We start from the raw sequence: 12358 nt of genomic DNA, 5'->3' as shown, positions 1-12358 counted from the left end.
TGACTCCAAGGCCAGTGCTTTATCCACTGTGCCACCTAGCTGCCCCAAAATGTTTGGATTTCTCCTTTGTTTTTTCTCCTTTGTTTAGGATTTTTTTGAGGCAATTGGGGATAAGTAACTTGCCTAGGATCACACAGCTAGTAAGTATCTGAGGTCAGATATGAATTCAGGTCCTCCTGAGTTTAGGGCTAGTGCTCTACACACTACACCACCTAGCTGCCCCTCCTAACATTCCACATTGAGAGTTTTTTCCCCAGTGATAATTTTCAGGCCATAGTCATCACAGTCTTCCAAATGGTTATGGCATCTATATCTAATATTGTTCTAATCAGATCCAAAGCATCAGTATTCCAAAAATTATTTACTCATCTCCTTAGTCAAGGTTGGGTCAGCCCATCTTTTCTTTGTATTTGGAACTGACTCACTCATGGTGGTTTTACTAACATACTGTGAGGATAAATAGGTTAGCATGGGTAAAAAAGGCTTTGAATTATTTGGATAACTGCTACATAAAATTTACCTAACACAATGACATGTTGTTTATTGTTTCCAAAGTTTTTCTCATAAGAGAAAAACCCACTTTCAGGAAGAACTTATACTTTAATGTGTAATGGAAAATTACATGTGTGCCACCCTCTCCCATCTGTATTTATATGCTTATCTAAGTGAACAGAATCAATAAGTAGTAGTTTTAGTAAGATACAGATAACATGATATTCATTGGCAAGTTTCAGTCATTATGTTCATAGGTTATACTCAACTACAAGTCACATACCAGAAAGGATTGTGACTTATCTGAACTCTAAATTTCCCCCAGGGCTTACAGTACTCTGCAAATAGATACTTTTAATAGTTTAAAAAATCTTGTTGAAACATTGGATTTAATTTAACCATTTACATTTAACCATTTAATTTACCTAGAATTTTTTTAAATTTTGAAAATCTTTTAAGCACTTGTAATTGTTACTTGCATTATTGGGGTGAGGAACCCTGACTTAATTATTTTTGTATTCCCCCCCAGTGTCTTACACATTATACATAGCAAATGTTTGCTGAATCAGCTTAACTAAGTACTTTCCTAAGATATCCTGCAATTTATTCGATATTTATATGTACATTTGTAAAGTAAAAAAAAATATTCAAAAGATTAGCTGATTAGATATAACTACAGGAGAATGCCCTATAGAGGAACATAACTGTGGAGGGTAAGGGTTGGGTTGGGGAAAAAGACATAGAAATGGGGTATGGCATATAGGCTAATATCATCTTTAACAGTTTCTGAGTGACACTTTCCTGAGGGGAACCAGGAAATATCTATTAGGAATTGTTGACATTAGGTAATCAGTCAGGCAGTCCTAGTCTTTCTAGACCAATGGTTCCCAAAGGATGTTTATTAAGTTCCCATTAGTGTGAAACACATTATATGGAGTTTAAACTTATAAGCTCACATGTATGTGCAAGTCTTGCAACTCTCCATTAGCATGCCTTATTTCCACATAAAGAATAATACTCTACCAGGGACAAGTTTGAGAGCCACTGTCTTAGACTTTGGTGGTATCTCCATCTTCTGATTATCTTGTTCTTGCTTATTAAGAGCAAATTAGTGTTATTGTAGTAGATGTTGAGATTATTAATGGCAAAGTTTGTTTTCTGTTTTGTCTTCATATCTCATTTTAATAATGTGGTGATAAGAATGGCACCTGCCTCGCAAAGTTGTTGTGAGGATCAAATGAGATATGTTTGTAAAGTGCTTAGTACAGTGCTTGGCAAATGGCAGGAACTATATAAATGCTTATTCCCTTCTCCTTCCTTCCCTCCATTACCTCATAATACCTTGCCTATAGCATGTCCTTGATGAATCTTCGCTGAATGTTGAAGGAATGAATCTTGATAGGAATATGATTATTCTTCCTCCCACTTCCTACTGGCTATCACCCAAAGAATTGTTTTAGAAAGTTTGGTCCCAGGGTCTCAGAGTTTTTGTAAATACTAGAATCACTTGGCATAATGTTGATGAGAAAAAGAAAAACTGACTCACTTTGAATGTTATTTCTTGTTATTTGACAGAGAATGCCACAATTGTTCATTTAAAAATTTTTCGAGACCAAGGATTACTTGGCAACATTGCTCTTCACTTGGTAGCTGAACCCAATTTGTCACTTCATCCTGATAATCAAGCTGTTGAGAATGCGGATTATATGCTGCAAGAAAAAATGATGATTATGCGAGAAAACGAAGAGATTGTTTATGCTAAAGTCACAATTCTGCCGGTGAGTTATTGGGGTATGAAGTTTTAGATATCAGGATGCACATAATATAAAACAATGTAATGAAAGGAGCTAGATCTGGTGGCAAGAGGCCTCAAGGTAAGTCCTGGTTCTTACACGTAGTAGCTGTGTGGCCAAGCCCAAGTGACTGATCTCTGATCCTCAATTTTCTCATCTATAAAGTGGGGGAAATAATACTTGCACTACTGACTTCACAGAATTGTTGTCATGAAAATGATTTAAGTGCTTTAAACTAAACTGCTGTATGATGGTGTTATTATTATTACTGTTGGGACAGTATGGCATAGTAGATAGAGCACTGGATTTGGATTCAGAAAAACCTGAATTTAAATCCCATCTTAGACACTCAATAATTAGATGAGGTGGGAGAGATAAAGCATTTATTAAACACCTAATATGTACTGGACACTTTGCTAAGACATTTACAAGTATTATGTCATTTGATCCTCACAGTAATTCTGAGAGGTAGATGCTATTATTATCCCCATTTTATAGTTGAGGGTACTGAAGCAGACAGAGATCAAGGGACTTGCTCGGCATCATGCATCTAGGAAATGTCTGAGGCCGTATCTGAAGTACAGGCCCACTATTCCTATCGACTGCACCACGCAGCTGCTCAGCTTAATAAGTCATTTAACCTTACTGAGCCTCAGTTTTCTCACCAGCAAAATGGTGATTGATATTAACAGAGCACCTACCTCTCAGGATTGTTGGAAGGCTGAAATGAAATTGTGTGCAAGAAACTTTACAAACTTTAAAGTGCTATAGAAAAAACAGCTCTTGTTGTTGGGGTTCTACACTGGTAGAGTGGCTTTCATCATTTAGAGTCCCCTATATGCTGATGAAATCACAGACAAAATCCAAAATGATTGTTACTGTTATTATTGTTGTTGTTGTTATAGAAGGGTATTCGATTTTCTTTTTTTTAACCCCTAAAGGCAAAAGTTAATTTTATTTTATGTAGAAAATTTATAGTTTTGGCACTATGTAATTGAATATTTGCTGTTTGCCTTGTGATTGTTACAAACATTTCATATATTTGCATTTTGGCTTTTAGATTAGGTCTGTGGCTCAATTGAACTAGTTATCTTGGTAATTGATTCATTACTTAAATCTAGTGACTAGAATTAATTGGTTATTTTGGCCTTTAACTTGGAAGGGATTCACTTTGTATTCTGTCATCAATCTGTACATACCTTAGCTAGGGATGGGGACTGGACTGGTAAGTTCATCTAGGTTGAAGAGACTCTATCAGTGCTGCTTGGAGCCTTCTTTGTGATTTGTAATCTTAGAGGGTGGTTTAGAGCACTAAGAGAGACTTGTCGGGGTTCATATAGCCAGAGGTAGGACTTCAACCTAGTTCTTCCTTGACTCAAAGCTCAGCTCTCTATCTACTTGTGCATGGCTGCCTCTTTAAATGAATAAGACTGTAAAAAAAAAACAAAGTTGTCAAAATCAAAAAGGTACTTGTTTAAAGAGTGTACTTTTTATTTGACCCTAACAACAGCCCTGTAAAGTGGAGTCTACAGATATATTTTGTACTTTTTTAAATTCCAAATTTAACTAACACAAAAATATGAACATTTCTATATACAAATTAGAACAGAGTGACATATGTGAAGCTGTTAATCTCTTTTATGTACAGATTACTTTTTTTAAAAAGTATGTACTAAATTCAGCATGTTACTTTCAAAGCTGTCCTGCTTTTCTGTTTCCTTCAGAACTTCCTTCTGTTTTCTTCTATACATTTAAAAATGTTATGATGATCTTTTTTCATTGTTTTGCATCATTATCATTAATTCTCCCTCTCTCCCACACTATTCTCATTAAAAAAATAAAAAAATTCATAAATGTGCAGAGTCAAGTAAGAAAAAAGAAAATTCCACACATTGAACAAATTTGAAAATACACGTCTCATTCTTCACTGCTAGTCCATAACTTCTCTGTGAGGAAGTAGGTGACATACTTGATCATCAATCATTGGTAGTCATTATTGGTCATTTTATCGATCAGAGTTCTTCAGTCTTTTGAAGATATTTTTCTTTGCAATTATTGTTTTTTGTTATATAAATTATTCCTTTGATTCTGTTAACTTTATACAGGTCTTCCCTGGTTCTGCTTAATTATCCCTTTTGTCATTTCTTATTGCATAATAATATTTCATTACATTCATATACCAAAATTTGCTCAGCCACTCACCAATGAATGGACACTCTTCTCTTTCTTTCTAGTTCTTTAATACAAAAAAAGTTGCTATACATGTTTTGTACATATTTTTCTTTAATCTCTGGGTTAATGGATGTATAAAATTTTAACTCCTGAAATACAGCTCAAATTGCATATGTTGTTTTAAAAATCTTTTTTTGAGAAATTTCTCAAAATAAGAATAGCATAAATTTTATATTATGTTTTGTTATTGTTATATTGTCTTGCATTGTGTTGCATTATGTTATGTTTTGTTATGTCATGTTATGATAGTTTGTTATGAGATTTCCAAACTATTTTCTGGCATACTCTGTCATGGCTGCTTTGAAATGACACCAACTGAACTGATGATTCAATGAGATATTGAGATTTGGATGAGTCCATTAGGGAGTAGGGAGTATGTTTTAAAAAAAATTAAATTAGTATTTTTAGGTAGTGGGATTTTGGCATATGAAAATGGCTTAGAAATCTTGACCTCCATGATTACCTCCATGATTATTTAAGGAGCCACATCTGTATGCAAAGTTATCCAGTCATCCTTTCATGATCTTTTTTCAGGTTCTCAAACTGAATGTATTTTAAGAACAAATAAATGAAAATCAGAACTTTTTCTTTTATTTAGGATGATGTTCCAGAGTTAGAGGAAGGGTTTATCATCAATATTACTGATGTCCATTTAGTGAACTCAGACTTCACCGGAGGGCAACCAATTATAAAGAGATCTGGGGTAGAAATAGCTGAGATAATGATTGCAGAAAATGATGATCCAAGAGGAGTGTTTCAGTTCAGCATTGACAGGGTAAGAAAGACCTTAAAATATTTAAAATGGTAGGAGAATTCTTCTGGTGAATATTGTTTGTTGAACTTTCTTATTTGCAAAATATTTATAATACTTGGTATAGTGGAAAACACACAGAAGTTAAGATACCTGGGTTCAATTCCCAGTTCTTCCACTAGCTAGATGTATGACCTTGGACACATCACTTCATCTCTGAGTGCCTTAATGTTCATATCTATAAGTTTAGGGAATTGGATTAGCCAATATATAAAATGTGTTATAGCTCCAAAATCTGAGTCCATGGAAAATGATCAAACTTGACTTATCAATTGGTTAAATTCTTAGTGCAGGTTCCAGACAAGTAAATTTGGGAATTTCTTTCCAATAGTAGGTACTATTTTGAAAGTCTGGAACTATGAAGATACTTTATATCAATTAATAATTCAATCTTAATGTTAGTATTAAATTATAATTGAATAATTTAAAACATTTCAAAAGATAAATAAGACAAGATGCAAAAAATAGTTCACTTTGAGAGGGCTGAATGTTTTGTTCATTAAAAATTAATAATCACCTTGCTGTTGAACATATTCTTCATTTCTAGGATATGAGTGAAGTTATTATTTCCATGAAGTAACACCACCATTGAATGTGCTTGAGCTGACAGTTGTTCGATTGTCTGGAAGCTTTGGATTCGTAAATGTTTATTGGAAAGCAATACCTGACGGTGCAAGCTTAGAAGACTTTACTCCATCATATGGGATCCTCACATTTGAAAATGGACAAGTATGAAAACATAAGCATTTCATGGGTATCTGAGGCCACTGTTGTTAAATTCTGTCCATGAAAGCAGTATGTGTCACTTAAGTAATCTCTAACAAATCTCCTAATGTCATGTTATTCCAAGCACAAGGATATAATCAGCTAGTCAATCAAGAACATTTATTAACAACCTCTGTGTGCCAGGCACTGGACTAGGCATTGAGGATACAAAGATGAAATTACAGCAGTTCCTGCCCTTATGTTCCTTGACCATCTAAATCTGAACAAATAATTTTTAAAAATTAAAGGTATTTTCTAAGAATTATGGCCTTTAAAAACTGGACATTTTAGAGTATGTAAAACCTGAAGGTAGTTACTAAGTTCTTCCATTTAATGAATCAAAAGGGTGTAAATTGCAACTATAAAAACATGTAGGCAGTTGATAGTATTTCAGTTATTTGCAACACCAGGGTTACAAAAATCCAATCTACTGCTCTGGGATTTGCACAGATACATTTATATAATATGCTTTGATTTGTTGTATTATTTAGGAAAACAGTAGTTTCTGCCAAAAGTGAGAAGACTGATGGGCATTTTCCCAAGCAATCAAAATGGTTCCTTATTTGTGGATGTCTATAGTATGTACATTTTCAGTTACTAGTATTTTGAAAAATAAAACTTTATAGAAAAGGGTATAGATTCTATTTTCTAATACAAGTTTAGGCTAATGCTATGTTGTTTTCTTAAAGTGGCAATCTTAAGTGATGTTCTAATGTTAATCATGCTTGTCAATATGTAAGATTTAGATTCTGTTAGAAAGAAATATGGTAATGTATTAAAAATCAATGATTTATTCCATTCCGTGTTCATTCTTATATCTAACATCATATACAGAAGACATTCTTTGTCCACTGTGAAAAGCTCTTAGATAATTTGAGTTAAATATGGTTTAGTGAGTTTCTTTCCCAGTGTTTAAGCTTTCTTGGGTTTATGACTCTCTAATCGAGTTTGAGTTTTGGAATGTCACGCATTTAAAATTCTGAAGTTTGCCTATTATGGAATAAAATAATATAAATTGGTTTAAGAAAGAAAACAGCTCCTTTTTAAACGTGTATGCTAAATTGAGTGCCAAAACTTTCTTCAAGAACATAAAAAGTTTCTAATTGAGGACACATTTTTATGACATACAGGACATTTTTATGACAAGTATTTATATCCCAAATTGGACAAAGTGTTATTTGTTTATACATTGCACAGTATTTAGCCCAGATACAGATAGGAGAGATTTTCAATGGTGTGTTTTTAAAATTCATGGTTTTAGAACATAAATTTAATTTTCTGTTCCAGGAAAGATGATAATTATTATACTGGTCACATATTCCATTGCTTTATATCATTGAATCTTGAATATTAAAGCCCAGCACACTAAAATTTAAGCATTTAATATTTTGAGAAATGACATTTAGCATTGAGAAACATTTGATATAGCTCTTAAAACTGATAATCTGAATACCACAGCTTAATCCTTGTTACTGCCTTTGACACACAATTTGACTTTGGCTAAATTAGTCTCCAGCTTTTGTAACATCTGTTTCAGATGATTTTTGTTGGGGGCTATTTGCTTAAAAAATGATTAAGGATTTTTCTCTCATAATTCTTTACCCAGAAAGCTCAATTAGCAAAGATATGAAGCCAAAGACGTTTGTTTGGATTTTTATTCAAAAGTTGACTCTTGCCTTGCTATGATACTGAAAAATGGCCCCTTTGTCATTTCCATAAGTATCTCCCTTGATTGTGGTTCAAGGTCTGGTCATAGTGTCATAATGACTTTTAGGTAAACTGTTTTTCACTGTGTGTAGCAAGGCATTCAAAGGCTGATTTAGATCAGAATTTGTAGAATGCTAGAGCTGAAGAAGGGATTTCACAGATTATATTATTTTATCCCCTTTATTTTAGAGGTCACCAGGTAAATCAATAGAGTTGAAAATAACAACAGTCTTCTGACTTGGAATAGCCATTTTATTTCTTACATTGATACAAATACTATGTCAAAAGATTTTTTATTTATGTCCAAGAAAATGTGCTACTTCCTTTTAAAAGCTATGAATGAAAATCATAGCTAAAAGAACTAAAGCCAGTGTGATTCAAAGTCTCAGAGTTCAACTGAAATACACAGAAGATTGTTCATGTTGTTTTGTGTTTGTTCTTTTGCCAGGTGACTGCAGTACTGGAAATTGCCATAATTGATGATGCTGAAGCAGAGTCTTGGAAACTTTCAACATTTCCTTAATCAGCGTGACTGGAGGTGCTAGGCTTGGTGCTGATACTGAAGTGACCATCACTATTCCACCAAATGACTCTCCATTGGGAGTATTTGGATTTGAAGAAAGGACTGTAAGTCTGATGTAAATAGGAGTATCCTTTCCTCATGACCTTTTTCCAAATTTAATTCTTATTAAATGTGTCAACACTTTCTTGACTTGTTCCTGCAAATTTGATTTGTTTTTCCTTTTACTTACTTAGCTTGGCTTCCTTTTAGTGATATTTTCATTTATATTCATTAAATTTAAAGGACCTGAAGCCTTAAAAAAATTGAGGATTAGATTAGGACTAGGAAAAAATAGAGCTATTAAATAAATTATTTGCTAGTCAAATCTCATTATTCAACTATCAGAATCTTCCAAGCAGGTTGAAAGTATTATAGGAATGCAAACATACTAGATAAGTGTAATTATGGCTGCATTTTACCTCAAAAGCAGTTCAGTGTTTCTCAGGGTGAAAATTACCTAACTCTGAGGAATAGAATAGGGAATCTTAGGATTTTATTGATCAAAATATCCACAAAACATAACTGGGGTTGCCCTACTTTCATAAATCTGTACAAACTAATCTGCTTGAATCTGCTGTCACCACCAGTAGAGGAATAGAGGCATTATTACCTTTTTTTGTGTAGTTTTATATGCTCTACCTTGGTCGGATGTCTTTATTTTTGTAAGTTGCCATTGACTTTTGAGGTTGGACCAAAAGTCATTGTTCAAGCCTTGAATCACAGGGAATCCTATACCAGCCGTAATACTTCTGTCTTTATCACATCTCTAGTCTTGGTTTTTATAATATAAATTTCCTATGGCACATAGAATTCAGGAGTTGGAATCCGGATGACCTGAGTTTGAATCCTGCCATAGACATTTACTGGCTGTGTGACTGTGGGCAAATCTCTTAACCTCTCTGGGTGTCAGTTTCCTAATCTATAAAATGGGGATAATAATAGCAAGTACCTCATGGAGTTGTTGTGAGCATCAAATGAGTTAATATGTAAAGTGCTTTGCAAACCTTAAAGCACTATGCAAATTCTAGCTCATTACTTTAAAATTAGCTGATAATTTCACATGCCTATAATCTTCAAAAGTAATGGTTATATACTTATTTGACTTAACTACTGTTATAATCTCTGATATTTATTTCTGGATGGGGTAACATATCTTATGGTCACAGCCTCAAAATCCCCTGTTTGATTATTTTACTAAAAAATCAACTTAGAAATACTGTCCCTTGAATTTGTCTTCAGCTTCCCATTCTTTGTGTCCAATGTACTGCTAGATTCTTTTTTTGTTGTTCTAAGTATGTTTTCTGTAACATATGAATAGCAGATAATGTGGCTTTTTAACCTGTCTTATAGCTACAACAAACAGTGGGCAGGAAAATTTATTGCTGTCAGTAGGGTGAGAGAGAATTTGTACATTTCATACTGGAATCGAGAAAGTACTTCTTGATAGACATCTAAGTGGTGATGCTGTCTAATTTAGGATTAAATCAATTTAAAGAATAGTAGTTAAACTGGGAGATTAATTTCAGAAATATCAATGAAAACTTTGAAAATTAGGATCCCCTAAAATCCATGGGCATTGATTGGGGTAAGTAGCAATTATGATCAAGAATACTTCCATTTTATGTAATTATCTTCCAAATTTGAATATGGAGGTTCTTATATTCCTTTTCCCTTCTCTTTTTTTTTTTAATCCATCATCTAATTTTGTGTAATTCCTGCTTCCAGGTAACAGTTCCAGAAGCTGTAACAGCTGATGATCCTTCTTCATACATAACATTGACAGTTACCCGAACCCAAGGAGGAAAAGGAGTGGTCCAACTTTTGTGGGTTCTGGAGGAAGCAGCTAGAGGTGACCTAAGTCCTTTGAATGGAACACTTCATTTTGAAGAGGTATAGTAAGGAACAGTCCTCTGTGTGTGTGTGTGTGTGTGTGTGTGTGTGTGTGTGTGTGTGCATTCTTTACAGATTTAGATTGGTTTCACTTTCCAAAGTAGCAATATAATTTGGTGTGGTAATCACATCAATTAACCACAGTATAACTAGAATTTTATGTAACCCTGACTTTTTAGTAAAGAAAATGTATTATTAAGAGGAAAGATGGGAGAATAGGGGGTGAACAATTTTCAAATACATATTGTTTAGTAAATTAGTAAATTTGATTATCAAATTCAAAAGTATACTGAAAAGTATATATTGATATTGGCATATCTCTGTGGGAAGAATAGGTATTTTTATTGGATAGTTTGCTTTTTATTTGGTATGTGTATTCATGCACTTCTGTGGCTTGTATAATTAGCTGTATGAGGTTGCAAAAGTATCTCCTAGAGCAGCGCTTCTTAAACTGTGGGTTGTGATCGCATATGAGGTTGCAAAAAATTTGGCACCAGTAAAAGGTTTCTGAACGTACAATGACCAAAAATTAATTAAAAATCAAACGTGTAATGAATCTGAGGTGTTTCTGGCAGCACTTGCCCATGTTGCATCCTTACCTTCACTGCAGCCTGGGTTCTGAACACAAAGCGTGCTCACTTTGCACTACACGTAACTCTTAGGTCTTGCAATGCCAATGAATGCTGGTGAAACTCGAAAAGGGGTCGAGAGTGGAAAAACTTTAAGAAGCCCTCTCTTAGAAGATGTACCTTTGGAACAACTATAGTTGGTAGAAGCAGTTTTGTTTTTTAACTTGTGAAAAGAAACTTAAGAAGGTTCAGAAATTTGAACATGATAAGAATAGAAGGGGAAAGGCAGTGATGGGACCAAATGGGTCAAGCAGAGTTTTTTGGAAAATAACATGAGTAATATGGTGGACCTTGAATCAAAATACAAATAGTTTGATTTTGATGTTGGAAACAAAAGAAGCCAAGCGTTTTGACCTGAGAGGTGATTTTTGCAGCCAAATAACCAGATGAGGTACAAACACCTTGAACATCTTAGAAAAGTCAATTTTGCCTTGTAACTTTCAGGGCCAAGCGCTATTAAAAGCATTGCACAATTTCATTATATGCAGGGTAGAGGTTATGTGCTGAGCATATTATAGAATTCTAAAATAGTAGAGTTGCAGAGTTGGAAGACTCAGAGGCCATCTAGTCCAACCTCCACCCAGGGTATACACTCTGTCTCATATAGGCTTATGTAGTATGAATCCTCTCATTTGTATTGAATGGAGTTTATGTTGGTTTTATTCTTTTTGAGATTATAATGTCGTGTTAGAGGAGCATGTGACTGACATGTTATATAGAAACTTTCTTAAAAGGATTCTATTAGTTTGTCAGCAGTGCAGAGCAAAATCATTAACAGCTAGCTTTCTCAGTTATATTTTTGGGAATGGTCATCACAGTGTTATCTCTGGAATATCTCTGCATTTTCCTGGTATGCAGAACAAAATTCTTCGAAGGATTCAGAGTATTCCCCTCTCCTTAACTGGTCATTTTTATAGCCAACGTTCTTCCATTAAGGAAGTCAGCTCCATGACCAAAAATATTAATAACAGTAGTCTTTGTACTTGATGACTTACACATTGAAATTTCTGATGCAATATTTCTTATCAATGATAAAATAATTTAGAGCAAATTTTGGTCAGTTTTTATAATTATGAGATATCTATCATCAGAGGATTATGGGCCACTGGGTTCTTGTTTCAGATAGATATGCCCTTTTGTGGTTTCTCTTGTCCTATTCTTTCCCAGAGAAATTTAAATTGGGAAGATAAATCTTCATTCCTGATTCATGCTTATAAGAAATTTCTCTATGGTGTGTATATATGTGTGTGTATACACACACACACACACACATATATGTACATACACACACACACATATATACACACCATGGAGAGAAATATGTGTATATATGTGTGTATATATATATATATGTGTGTGTGTGTGTGTGTATATATATATATGTGTGTGTGTGTGTGTGTGTGTGTATGTATGTATATATATATATATATATATATATATATATATATATAAATTCAAGAATGTTAAATATGGAAAT

General features: G+C 33.8%; 1 protein-coding gene across 1 annotated transcript in view; it reads left to right on the top strand.

Moving 5' to 3' along the window:
- The window catches only part of ADGRV1 (adhesion G protein-coupled receptor V1), a 712618-nt gene that overhangs the window by 198815 nt on the left and 501445 nt on the right, over positions 1-12358 (top strand). Inside the window, 6 exon segments of the mRNA XM_078151750.1 lie at positions 2068-2270; positions 5116-5321; positions 5889-6057; positions 8249-8294; positions 8297-8427; positions 10088-10252. Of these exon segments, the coding sequence (XP_078007876.1) occupies positions 2068-2270; positions 5116-5321; positions 5889-6057; positions 8249-8294; positions 8297-8427; positions 10088-10252 (920 nt within the window).

The sequence above is a fragment of the Phascolarctos cinereus genome, unplaced genomic scaffold (genome assembly GCF_003287225.1).
Source record: "Phascolarctos cinereus isolate Bilbo 61053 unplaced genomic scaffold, phaCin_HiC Scaffold_4;HRSCAF=312, whole genome shotgun sequence".
Classification (NCBI taxonomy): Eukaryota; Metazoa; Chordata; class Mammalia; order Diprotodontia; family Phascolarctidae; genus Phascolarctos; species Phascolarctos cinereus.
Note: the sequence above shows the minus strand (reverse complement) of the source record. Positions and strands in the feature narration are given on the sequence as shown.